Below are 14,403 nucleotides of genomic sequence, written 5' to 3' on the forward strand. Positions count from 1 at the left end.
AAACCATGTAGGTGACCTCTTAAAGCACACCTTAGAGGCATTTTGGGCACCACCATTTAGTTTGAGGAACCAGGATCTACTCTAATTTAATGCGCCTTCTTTCATTTCCCCTTCAGTCCCTCTCGGTCACCATTTCCCTCTCACGATTCACATTCTCTGTGTTTTCCTCTCTCCTTGGATCAAACATGAATATTCATGAGGTTGTTATTTGCATTGCTGGCTCCTGAAAGAGGCTGAGTACACAAAGGTGACAGCCATCAACCTCGGGAGGTGGCAGTGAGAGATGAGACAGCAGACGAGGAGGAAAGAAATAAGATGATATCGAAAAAGAATGAGAGAGAAACCGAAGAAAGATTTAAATGAGTCAAAAAGAGAACAGAATCCCAAATGAGATTGAAGCCAGATAAATGATTTGAAGGCATTTGTGTTCCCACCTTAACGTAAACTGTTGCGTGTTTGAACCCGTCTTCATGTAGACGCCAAACGCCACCGTCTTGCCGAGCCGAACCGGGCTGGGAGGCACCAGAACCTCCACATTTTCATCAAGTCTCAATTTTTCTCCTTTGGCAGAAACCGTGCCCATGGTCATTGCCACAGAACCAGCTTTCAGCATGTCCTGAAGACCTCCGTCCACTAGGGGGCTCCACTGTCCGCCGAGACCCAGGCCCAGGCCGCCAAGAGGCCCGACGTTTGCACTCTGACCTCTCCATGGCTCATTAACAATGGAGGGACACTCTCGACCAGCCCCTTCCACTGGTATGATTGAGTAATACACATCCAGTAATGGTAGAGTCACTTCAGGAGGTCTTTTTCGCACTTGCGGAGGTGTAAACCAAGCTGGGGGAATCTCCAGACGGACAACACAGATGCCAGATGGTCCCACGAGTCGGCAGCCCGCCGAGGGTGCTGCTTCACTGGTGTCACGGATGGCCATGGCTCTGACACATGGGAGGAGGGCTTGAGGAGGCGGGTCCTGCTCATCCCAACGCCGCCCCACCAGATGAAACAGTACCTGAGGACAAAACAAGTGCAGATAATGATCATGTCAAAATGGATAAATTAGCAGGACAGCTATAAAGCAAATCTCTTTCTGACACTGTGATTGACAGTTGAAATGATTAATCATGTTTAAACACCTAAACGCACAGAATGGCAAAGAAAACTGTTCATTAAAACACTTTCGTCTTCTTTCTTTCTGTTCAGAAATATTTCTGCACAAGCACTAATGAGCATACTCTTTAAAGCGGCACTAATCAGTGTATTTCCATCAACAAACGATCAAATGAAGGTGTGTAATGTGAAAGGTGTCGCTCGTAGTGACAAACCCACAGGGGGAGTCATCACGCGACCCCACAGCTCCACAGAGCGTTTTGTAGTCTTTCATCTCTTAACCTCTCACAGCTCTCACTTTTTTAACAGCCAAAGAAAAAGCTCCAAGAAGTCAACAATGATTATTTGAAGAGTGAATGGATATGATAAATGTATAGATTAAATCCATTTATTCGTTACCTCTCAATTTGGTCATGCTTAATGTATGGGATTGGCATATTAGGTATATGTGAAGCCTAAACCATTATTTAATTGCATTGGAAGATTTATGCGAATAAATCAATTCTGTTCAAAGTAGAACATTAAACTGCCAGTACCTGTATCCAGGGCCGTGTTGAACCAACTTTGGGCACCACCACTTGACCTTTGACCTTCCAGTTCAGAGTCACCTGGTTGGTTGTCAGCAGCAGATGCGGTGGAGGACCCTGAAGCAGCTCCACTGGGATTGGCTGCTCAATGCTCAGGTTTCCGTAGCTGCAATTGACGCTCGGCAGGGATTGTGGGGCGGCAACGTCTGGTTCAAGTTGCTGGAGGAAGAAGGGCTCAGTCCGCGATGATAGGCTGCCATTTCGCATAACATCCTGATTGGATTCCCGCAGAAAGAAGGAGGAGTCTGCACCACTGAGCTGGCATTGGACGGGGAGGTAGGTGGGGATGGAGGAGCTGAAACGGGGCTGGGAGGAGTCCGGCCCTCCCCCTGGTCCAACTCCTGCTGCTCCTGATTGGCTGGCAGACACTGAGCAGGGGAGGCGAAAGAGAAACGAGCGGAAAACACGAAAAAAAATAATAGAGTAAAAGAAAAAAGCAATAGGTTAACGGAGAAAGATGAAAAGGGGAAGGGAGGAGAAAAAGAGAGGAACAAGATTAATTTCATTATAATCATCAACAACAAACATACCTTTCATAAAACAGATAACTAATGAAAACCCTATGGCTAAAACATGTAAAGCTCACTGTCATTTATATCTGAAATCCAAAACATCCAAATCATCTAATAAAGTCAAGTCAACAAACAGCGTGTAAATACGAGACTCACTGACCTGTGAAATGCATTTATATTGCAGATACAAATGCATCTAAACACAGACACCTCTATCAGCTTTTTCACATTAAGTCCTACATGCATTACACCACAGTACATGCTGTTTCTGCACAAGGAGAAGTGAGTACGAACACATTCACACACTCAGTCGATCGACTCAGCATCACACAGGGCTCTACATTAATGCATACATTCATTAAATCCCCATTCTATAGGCGTTACACCAGCATATATCAAAAATGACACATTGCGCTGCAGTTTATTTCCATATTTTTTGATTCAGTTTTTATTCATTTCCTGGTGTATTTATCAGACATTTCACAGAGATTGGGAGTTTAGAGCCTGGGATTACCGGTTTTGGAGCAGTAACTCATTTCCAAAGAGGACAAGGGTTACAATGACTGCGCTGTGATGGGAGTAAGTTTTGATCCCTACGCCTTATCCTCCATCACTTAATATTTGTTATTCATCCGCTGTTTGGCTTGTCAGCATTATATTGTGCTTGCACTGAGCCACCAAACTGATGACTTATTGTGAACTATTTGATGTTCGCTAAACTGGAGCCACAATTAATTATATGGTGGTTCAGTTTCTCATAGTTAAATTGTGTGCACTTAAGGCCCCTTTTTTAATCATCTTTTTATGAGTGACAGGATCCAACATTAACACACTATTTCAGACTCGCGATTTAATTCAGGGGCTTTAATAAAGGAGAACTAGCTCTATGTTTGAAATCTATACATGTTATTCCTATAGTCTATAGGCGCAAGGCTTTCAACCGACTTTACAGAAATAACCATACAGTAGACAAATCATTTAGAGAACATGAATACTTTAAATGGCTACTGCCACAGAGAACAATTTTAAAGAAGTGCATTTTAATACAGAAAAATAGAATTTCCATTTTAACACACCAAGGAACCAGGCCTGGCACAAACAAAACACACATACAAAAGTGTGTGTGTGTGTGTGTGTGTGTGTGTGTGTGTGTGTGTGTGTGTGTGTGTGTGTGTGTGTGTGTGTGTGTGTGTGTGTGTGTGTGTGTGTGTGTGTGTGTGTGTGTGTGTGTGTGTGTGTGTGTGTGTGTGTGTGTGTGTGTCCATGTGTCCTAGGGTAGCGGAGTGTGAAAATATAATGAGGGTGGGACAGCATATAGCTGTCTGGGGCAAGTCATACTGATGCGACTTCACAAAAAAATAACAGCAAAGAAATAAAGTGATACCTCAGTGCAACAAGAATAAGATGATTTGGTTATGGTGTGTGGGCAAGTAAGGAGGAGTTTAGCGTGAGACAGAAAGGAAAAAAGGAGAGAGTAAAATAGATAGACGGGGTGGGACATGGAAAGAGAAACACAAAGAGGCATGCAGTAAAGAATAGTGAGACAGAGGAAAAGGAGGAACTAAATGGAGTGAGACGAATAAAGGGACAAAGAGAGGGAGAAGACGGGGGGAAAGTGAACACATATACAGTCTGACAGATTGTAAAATACTGGCATTTTTATGTTACACAAGATAACTGCATAAACTTCACGAGTCACGACAAATGACACCAACTTTGTCACTGAAGAATTCAATTAAACTTTTTGTGTACTTAACAGTCTTCAGTACACAATATTGATTGGAAAGTTATGATGGATGCTGACAAAGGCAACAAAGAAGAAGACGAAGACGAAGAAGAAGAAGGTTTCTATGTAAAAATGTGTGATTATACAGAGCGTTGTGTGTGTTCATGTGCCGTAAGAGGCTAAGAGTTTTTAGGGTCACAAGAAGACACATTTCTTTCATATTAACAGTGTGGTAAAATATTCAGCTTAATTGGCTTCCTCCTTACTTTAATAAAATAAAACATCCAACTAAGGGTTATAAAATCCTTTTTGGTGCCAAAGTTCGTGTAGGATTGAAAGTCGACATGATGCACATTTATGCCTGCAAGGTCACAGACACTTCATGTTTTGGAGCATATCATCAATATTGAGCGGTTGAAAGGCACATGCAAAAAAGGCTGGTTGAAATGTAGCCGGAGCAAATTTTTTAAATGCAGTTTGTAATCATCCACTGTTGATAAACAGATAGGTCATGTGGTCAAAACACATTAGCCTCAGTAAGCCTTTTTTTCTTTTCATATTTCCCCATTATTATGGGTGTCCTTGAGGTGCAAACGCCTGCATGTGTGTCTGTGTGTGTCCACGGGAGTCTTATGAAGCATATGTCCCAAATCCCGGACAGGGTCCTCGAACAGCTAATACACACACACACACACACACACACACACACACGCACACACTCACACACACAGCTTTCTCATGCAGGCAAAGGTTGACCCTTGGATGGAATTATTAACATTGTATAAATATTAGGAACAAATGTCTCCCCTTTATTTCATATTTATTTTTCTTTATTTATAATTATGATGATTTTCAAACATATTAGTGGAATGTTTTCTTTCGTCTTTTATCAACTTGCTGTTGATGTTGAGCCTTGGTTGCTTGTTATGTTAGCAATCTGAAAAATAGTAAAAAAAAAGATCCTGACAGCGTTATCGTGAATTTAAATAATAAAAACACAAGTCAGGTTTGGCCCTTTGAAATCGGCCATCCAAACACTAGTGTGCAATTGGCTACTATTACATTTGGCATGGTCAGGATTACCTGGCATCATCACTTCCACAATAGGATTCCATACCCGCTGCGTCCTGCTGCAGAGTGCTGCAGTGTGTGTGTGTGTGTGTGTTTGAAAATATCTCTAAGTGCCAGTGTGTGTGGATTATTGTAGTGGGTCCCTGTCTGTGCATGCATGGTTAAGCAAAAGTGTAAATGTGCAGATACTGGCAGCAAACTTTTGTAGAAGTAATCACAAGTGAGACAAGGTATACTGCAAAAATATATGTGTGTGGGTGTGTGTGTGGGTGTGTGTGTGTGTGTGTGTGTATGTGAAATTGGACAGGAACAAAGCCAGATGTACAGAGATTTGACAAGGCCCATCTGTGATCCTTCTTCCCCCCCAGAAAATGTCCAAAAATGCTGCTTTATTTCCAAGTACACACACACGGAAACACACGCACACACACACACACACACACACACACACAGCCAATAATCAAAACACACTGGAGCGTGTAGGACAGGAAGAAAGAGAAAGGAGGAAAGACAGCGAGAAGCAAAGCAAGATGGGTTTCTAGTGAAAAGGAGAGATACCAAGATGTAACAATGGTATCAGTTCAGCTTGATATTGTGTTGGTTGTATATTGACTCAGAGTTTTATTTAATTAGAGACAGGCACACCAACACATACACACATGATCAGGACAAGTAGGACCAGCTAAATGTTGCACCAACATTGTCTGCAGCAGCAAGTTGTTGCACCAATAAAACACAACATAGACTTCAACGTGAACGTCTTCTCACCCACATATAATCCATAGGTCCATTGAACGTTTTTTGTGAGTACTTTCATTTCATATTCAGCCGGTGGTGCATTGGTATGGTCCAAGGTTGGCATTCATTGCCAAAGCAGCAGGTGTCAAAATGCTGTAGAATGTTATTCTTGATTTACTGTAACTACCAATTTCCCTTTAATATATGACAACCGTGGACAAACTTCTTTCTCCACCCTCTGCTCCCCTCTCCATATGATTGCTCCTCATTGCCAGTCCCACTATTTGTCTTGCTTAGGTTGTTTTGCACACTTGAACAAATAGCTATTCCTTGTAAATTCCTAGAGCTACTGAGCAACGCTATTCCGAGCACGCAGTAGAAAGCAAAATATTTCCGCGACTGCTTTCCTACGTCTGTGAACAACAAAATGTCCAAAATTGACGAGTTTGAGCATCAAAACATCAGATTGCTTTTGCTCCGTTCAAAGCTTTTATCCACAGAAGTAAATTGACCCCCCCCCCCCCCCCCATCCACCACCACCTGGTAATAAAGACAAACACAGAGCAGACACAGCACAGCAAAGAGAAATCCATCATGGGAGAATTTCCTGAAAAGAATTAACTCCATTGATCACACAGATGGCACACTATCTGAGAGAGAGACGGAAAGAGATAGGGGGAGTGAGAGAGATACAGATGGATACGGGAAGATATATAGACGAGGATGGTGTGAAATGTGGAAGAAAGGAAGGCGAGAGTGCTGAGGAGGAGAGGTAATATGGTGAAAGAGGATGAGAGAGGGATGAGGTTTCTATTTCTGAGCAGAACATTCATCACAAGCATGAGCTTATTTTGGTGGTCTCTCTATCTCTCTTTCTCTATGCCTGTCTCTCTAGCTCATATTCTGCATAATTTCTCCTTAATGGTGTACATTTGTTAAATATTAAAGGGGAACTCCAATGATTTCCCACATGAATGTCACTTTACTAGTCGTAGGGAGCGCTCTGGTCCACAATAAAGGTAGAATTGTGGGGAGGCAATTAAACCCCAGTGTGATGTAGTCATGTTTAGGGGGAAGTGATGCCATGGAATGTCCTCCCCTGGAGTAAAGACACTGGTGGTAGTTGTGAAGAGGAAATGAAAAGAGTGACAAATCAAAGTCAATTAGTTTCCTTTTTCATGGTGAAAAACAAACACATTGCCCGGTTGAAGAGAAATACATTTTGATCAAAGTCCGCTGAGGGAGGAGGTTAAATTGTTTCCGTGGTAGTGGCACATCCTTTCATTTAATTGCATGCCTTCACCACGTAATGCGCTGCTGTTAAGAAGTTGTGGTCATTTCAAGTTGGGATGATGGGAAGCGGAGTGGGACTTCTGATGAGCTTAGCGAAAGGAACATTGGGCACTGTATGTGACAAAGACTGGAGGTGAAGGGGTTGCGTCCGTTTGTACTAAAATGACAACTGACTAAGAGGAGAACAGCTTCAACTGTTCAACAGCAATGATAAGAGTGAACGCCCATACTCCAGAGAGAGAGAGAGAGAGAGAGAGAGACAAAGAGAATAGAGTGAGGGAATAAATGAGAGCGTAAAAACAGTGTCTTCATTCATGTAATGTGGTCTGTGGTTCATTTATGTAATGTGGTCTGTGGCTTGATCTTAGAGACTAGGAATTTACAACTGAAAGCTTGTGTTACAAAATGGGAGTGTAGCATTTAAAAGACACGGTTCTTTCAAAGACCAAAGGGGCTAAAGCTATTAGCTGTATTGGCGCTTCAGTTAGCTAAAGTAAGTCCTTAGAAGTACATTCCCTGATTTTATTACAGTCTCTCCAAACAGGCCTACTCTCTGTTAATGTTTTGAACTCAACCACGAAATGTGGCAAGACATTTTGGGTAATTTAACAACTGAGCCAATCTAACAGCTTGCTGTGTTTACTCAAAAAGTTACAGATGAATAGATGGATGTCAATTCGTGTTCCAGGGTCTGGAGAAACACCTAACAATATTGTGAAACCCAGTTCAATATCCCTGGAAGAAACTGGCAACAAGAGAGCTCGTAAAGGATAAATGTTCCTGATTTCTACTCCACATAAAACACTGATTGCAGCATGTGTTCAGGGCCGCTGTCCTTTTTTTGTACCTATTCCAGCAGTTTAGAAACAGAAGATTTTTCCTCTTTCATATACCAAAGTGCTGACTGCCAGACCTCTTTAATCACTGACTAATGCTGCTAATTGCAATCCAGCCTAACATGATAAACCTTTTCTAGCAGTTTTTTGGGGGGAATTGTGATAAAGTAACCTCTGAGTTTGTCCTCGTCCGTGGAGTGTTTACAGAATTCTGTGTACCCCTGGTAAAATAATCCACAACGCTCCCACACACACGCACACACCACATGTTGATTGATGTCCCTGTCATTGGGTCAGTGGTGGAGTCACATTTCCCCAGATATGGTCTGACCACCACCTCTCCCCCCCCCCCCCCTCACCTCACTTGGACCCAATATCTCCCTCTCCCTTTTTATCTGCCTGCCTCTTTTTCTCAATTCCGTCCTCTATACCTCCCCATATTAGCTTCCCTCCCCTCTGTTTGCCTTTCTGATTCCCATTACACCTTTCCATAGAAGTCATATAATGGGAAGACAGGGAGACGGGTCATAGCTAATCATTTCACATAAATCATCCGCCTCCATCAGGTAATCACACTCTCACACTTTTTGAATACATGAGACAGTCAATGGGAGAAAGGTGAACGTCACATTTGTGCCAGGTGCAGCCCAGTCGCTTGGAATGTCATCAGGCGATTGAATGGCCGTTGTCAGCGGTTAGCACGACTATTCTAAAGCTGCAGATGGGCCAAACTGCAGCTGCAAGTTGTGAAAGTGACGCAAAACAACTTTAAGTTTTGGCAACAAACCTAACTTCATTAGGTTCAGGAAAATATCCCGGTTGAGGATAAAATAAGTACTAAGTTACGTAACAAAAGAAACAGTGGCTGCGTCTGCGTCTGCAACCATAGGTCTCCTCCACGCAGTTTTATTCATTCATTGTTTGTGTCCAACCAAGAAGAAGAAACTCAGTGGTGATTTCCATTCAGACTAATTATGAATATGTGTTGAGTTAATTTACTACAAAGACAGAATGGCTTATATATATCTTCAACATCACTTTCCCTCACTCTGACCATCCATTGCATTTCCAGTCTCTCCTTGAAAAGTGGGGCGGGGGGGAATGCTGAAATGGACTTACTGAAAGAGCAGGAAGGATACTATGGTGGGATGGAGGATTTAGGGAATTGTGGATGTGAATTTTGGGACCGTGATTCATGTCAGCACGAGTGTGTGTGTGTGTGTGTGTGTGTGTGTGTGTGTGTGTGTGTGTGGGTTCACTGCACTTGGTCTCTCAGAGCGTTTGTGTGCGTGTGTGTTTGTGGCAGCAGATGCAGGGAAGTGTGAAGAGCAATTACACATGGTCATCATACTACTGACAGAGACAGAGGTAAAGAAAGGAAAGAAAGGAAAGGAAAGAAAGGAAAGGAAAGAAAGACCTCTCAGAAGCGTGCAGGAAATGCTGAACTCACACTGACTCATACACACACACACACACACACACACGGTATCCAGAGAACTAGATTGTTTTCTTATCAAATTGCACTAAATGGTTAAAATTGTAACACAGCAAATTCTGAATTCTTTCATGTTCTGTCGATTGTCTTTGTTGTATGGGATTTAAAAGGAATGTATGTGTGGAAAATCGTCTTTCTCGGGCCAACGGGTGCTACATGACGTGCGATTTGAACTTTGTCCACAATGACAAAATGTCCACACAGTTCCTCTGGTCTGTGCGCCACACTTGCAATTGTATTGCTGTAGTGTAATAATCTCAGCTGCTTTTCAACCTTTATTTCAGGTGGAACATGACCACATCAAACACCCCAAAATCTGTGGCTCCCAATTGAAGAGTTGTGTTCTAAAGGTGGACTGCTGGTACACTGATTGAATCCCGAGCGTGTAAAAGTACTTTCATTTTAAAGTACTTATGCACAATGACAAGCAGGTGCTCGGAGCAGTGGTAGTACCATGATAGGAAATGCACCCAATTCAAGGACATGTTTGAGTGATCTATGTAAAATGCTGACGTTGAGCCAACATTCGAACCTGCCGTGCCTCACCCCAAAGATGGCCCCCAATAAGAGTGATAAACAAAGTAGAAGTTCTTTCAGTTAAAACAGAGCTGTGAAGAAAAGCCTCTGTGTGTGGCCGACCGGGATCTTCTGGCTATGAATATGAGGAAAGGATAAATCCATTGGGCCTTGGTGCCATTTAATTCTATCCTCCAGTAGTCCACAGCCAGGCAGCCAAAGTAAAAGCTGCTTTTAAAAGGGCTGAAGGACTCAGAGCCTCAACTGACTCAACTGACCAATAGGAACCAAGTCGTTATTAGAGGAGAGGAGAGGAGAGGAGAGGAGAGGAAATGGTGGAAAATAGGGATTAGATGAGTTTCTTTAAGTATTCTTGAAACCACAAACATTCAATGCATATACAGTAAACGCCGTGAGGATACAAACAATGCAGTTTGGTGCAAAACGTAATTAAGCTACACGGGTTACCTTTAAAGTAAATACATCAATGATGTTACATCCTGTTACAGTGCATAGCATTCGGCATTGACCATCTAATTGCAGCCTATTGATTTCCACTCAGACAAAATGCCGCCACTGGGTTGTTTTTATTTCAAAGGTGGAAGAAGACGTATTTATTGTGTTGACATGGCTGAAGCTGCTTTATAATAAAAGATGTTCCAGCAGCAATCTGCAATTATTTAGTTTTAACTAATTTGTTAAACACTATGACTAGAACTAGTTGTTTCTATTTGATTTTATGGCAATTATATGGTTTGTTATTGTGCATTCTGTATACAAAAATATCCACTCTTTATCACTAAACTCAAACTGAATCACTCATAGACTCAAAGCAAAATGCCAACACCAAAATAAAGAGGCGAAGTACCTTGACATTCTGGTAGTTTTAAAATATTTCAGCTGGTGTTTCAGCTCAGTTGTCCATGTTGGCATTGTTTTCGTTCCTGCAAACCACTGATAGGTTAAATGTGGCCGTGCTATTTTTCAAAGTATGGCTACAATTATGAATTGTGAGGAAGTCCACAAAGGTTGGGTGGGGGAGGTGGTTGATAGGTAAGACTTCCAGGAGATCGCATTGTTTCCCATGTGAAACCAAATGTTTACTTTTGGTTTCACATGGGAAACAATGCGTCAAACAAACATTGAGTTTCAACTTGTTTTTATAGTTCTTACAATGCTACTTCACTCATCCAAACCATGATTTTTTTACTAGTTTTCTTGCCTACACTTCAGCAAATGTTTCACGCTTTGCATGTTTCTGGCAAAAACCTCGACATTCAACGTATCAACGGTTTGCAGAAACGTACAAATCCAACGTAGTTCTTCTGGCGACTGGGTTGAGGGCCGAAAGTTGGTTTGTAGAATAAAATCCACAAGTGCCAGCTGATCAAAATTGCGCATTTTCAGTGGCATGGTGAAATGTATAATTCATGAACGGCATACGTACAGCAACTCATGCAGGTCTTTTAGAAATGATTCCCAGGTTTTTGATTACGACAGATTAGACGAGCCTAATGATGAGACCAGACAATCCAGCTCAATAGAATGCATTCACATCTTCTGACCGTTGTACAGCCTGCCACGTAATCCTCGTCTAATCTGTTTACGACTTTAATCTGGCTCGGCCAATCTGATTCATGTTCGACAGTTAATTCATCTGATGTACGAATAAGAGGAGGATTATCACACAGTTGACGAGCACCTCTCGCCCCGTCTCTCCCCGTTCGGTCTGTATCTGCATCACTTCTTGTAATGCTCAGTTTGTCCGGCGTCTTTGGGTTCTGTTTATCTGCGACTCTTTATCGCTCTTCCGCTCTTCACTCGTCCCCCTCCGTCTCACTTCCCTCTGCTGTCAACAGTCTCTCACGCCCTGTTTATCAGTCATTCTCTGTCTTATTGCCATCGATCGCTACAGAGGCCACATGAGGACAAACTTAATTAAGTCTGACAAGTGCAGGTATTTTTATCTCTGCATCTGAAACACACGGACACGCACCCACTCAAAGACATTTTAAACCTCAAACTGCTTCTTATTGACAGATTCTTGACATTTGGGTGAAAATCATTTGTGCTCATAGTGCCCTTGTTCAACTTTGATATTTTGTAAGCACGTGTGCTACGGGAGGGTGTCAGTGAATGTCAGGTCATATCACACTTATATATCACATATCACACACCTTTGAAGATCTTCCATTCCTGTCATTGACAGATCGTGCACACAAACGCACGCACACACTGTTGCATTTGCACACTTCAGTCTTCACCATCGCCTCCCCTTAGGTCATCGATCAAACACACAGCTGCGTCAATGCGCGGGTTCTTCATGCAGAGGTGTGAACTAACATTTCAGATTCGATGATCGTGTTGATCATCGGCCTCTTTCTGTCTTTGAGTCCATCACATTTTAAAATCAAGGTCTGCGTTTTTATGTTTCAATGATACATTTTCTCACACATTATTTGTTTCTTCTTCTCAGTGTGTGTGTGTGTGTGTGTGCATGTGTGTAAATGACAAAATGGCAGTTTACAGTTATAATTAGCTGAATGATTGGCAGCGTAAATGTGTGTTTTTGTGCATGTGTGTAAGTGTGAGGGTGACAAGATGTGAGTCTCAGCTTTGGGAGGGAAAGGTCACTTTCATAATTATGAATTCAAAAGTTGTATAAGGGCAAATGAAAAATTGAAGATGAGATATCAGTTTTGAAAAAAGGGGCACCAATCAGAGCGATATTATCGACACAGGAGCAGAATATGAAGATGTTCTGAGAGAGAATTGTCATGATTCACTTGAGTTTAAGTAACATGAGTAATATGACCTTCTCGTGCTTCCCGTACATGAACAACACATGATAATGTGTCAAACTGTACTGGAGATACAGCTTAGTGACACGAGTAGAGATAACTGTCTTTCCTTTAATATCAGATACAAAATAAAAATAAAACCATTAAAAAAGAATAAATTAATATCCATTTGAGAAAACAGACAAACAGTTTAATGAGTCCAGTCAAATTGAGCATAATGTGGCCATCAACAACACGATTTGACTTTCTATGGATCTCTCAACCGTCTGTCTTTATTTAGACCATCCACTCTCTGAAGCCATTTCTCTTTCCCTCCGCCTCGTCCACCTCACCCAATCCCTCTGATCTCAGTATTTCTCATAATAATCCTATTCAGCAGAAACACCATAGAATGAACATCAGATTTTAATTCTGAGGTCGAACATTTAAATATGAAACAGAACGTTTGTAGTTGGAAGGAGAGCAATTCCAGTGTTGTGGGAGACCGAGTGTGGGAGTACGGGGCCCAGCCTGTGATTGGCCCATTTTAACCTTTTTAATGTACAAAAAAACGGTATAGGCCTACTTTGTTGCTGACAGCAACTTAGCTTGTTGTGCATATCTTACAAACCTTAAAGACTGAGAGTAAGCAATCATAAATGTCATGATAATATGATTGATGTGTATTTGGTAGGTCAATATCAGATCCAAGTGTGAATATGGTCAATATCCTGAACTGACGCATGCGCAAAAGAACCACAACACAGACGTCACTGAAGTCAGCTCTACAGGCGAGCAGACGATCACTGCCGCTCTGTGTTTGTATCCACAGAGTGACTCCTGTCAGCACAGAACTGTGACGAATGGTTTTCTAGAGTGAAAGTCATGAATTCTGTGATGACTGGTTCGACTGAAACTGCATTGCAAAAAAATCTGACCTGTCTGTAATTGAATTAGGACCACATATCAAAGTGGCCCAAATCAGGGTTGAATAGAGCAGATTCCATGTGATTTGTGGGCCACTTCTTTCCTCGTGTGAACATTGCCAAAGCTACACTTTCTGTACTCCAACACAACAAACTATGACAACACCAGCACTCCTCTCCCCAACTCACACACACACACACACACACAGGTTCCCACCGCTGACTTCCAACAACAAGTCACGTGACACAATGACAAACAATTCACATCAAGTGAAAGGTCAAGAAAAACCTTTTTTTTAAATAGGGTCCTTTTCATAATGTTTTCAGTCACTTATCATAACAATCTGAGCCTGTTTTTGGCAAAAACAAGCACTTTTAGTCAACGTACATTGACGGTGAAGAATTGCCCCGAGCATGTAGCAGTACCCTCAATACTGGACCAATTTCAAAAAATGTTGGCCCCATTTGTCATTCAGACTAAAAACATGGGGGAAATACAGATTCCCAAGTCTACATTTTCCCGATAAAAATCAGATTATCCGTCTCAAATACGTTACAAAACGTAGCCAGTTGTTTTTCATGTGCTGACATTAACTGAAACCAGAGGCTGTCTGCACTGTAGGAAAATTCATCCATCAAAAGAAAACCTTTTAGAATGGTTTAAGACAGGACTGTTATTTAAACGTGGATATAGTTTTGAGGTGTTGGCTGATTCGGTGCCTCACTAAAGAATAAGTAAGAGAATCAAGGACTCATTCATCCACACTGCTATTCGATTTCTAATTCATAAAATAATGCCAACTATGACACTAC

The 14,403-nt window shown here is 41.9% G+C and overlaps 1 protein-coding gene across 1 annotated transcript in view; it reads right to left on the reverse strand.

Annotated features, from left to right (window-relative positions):
* Positions 1–14,403, reverse strand: part of LOC306778629 (transmembrane protein 132C) — a gene marked incomplete at both ends in the record, with an annotated part of 187,461 nt that overhangs the window by 115,650 nt on the left and 57,408 nt on the right. The window contains 2 exons of the mRNA XM_079270234.1: positions 435–1,012; positions 1,647–2,065. Coding sequence (XP_079126360.1) covers positions 435–1,012; positions 1,647–2,065 — 997 coding nt within the window. The remainder of the gene's footprint in view (positions 1–434; positions 1,013–1,646; positions 2,066–14,403) is intronic.

The sequence above is a fragment of the Melanostigma gelatinosum genome (genome assembly GCF_949748355.1).
Source record: "Melanostigma gelatinosum genome assembly, chromosome: 6".
Taxonomy (NCBI): domain Eukaryota; kingdom Metazoa; phylum Chordata; class Actinopteri; order Perciformes; family Zoarcidae; genus Melanostigma; species Melanostigma gelatinosum.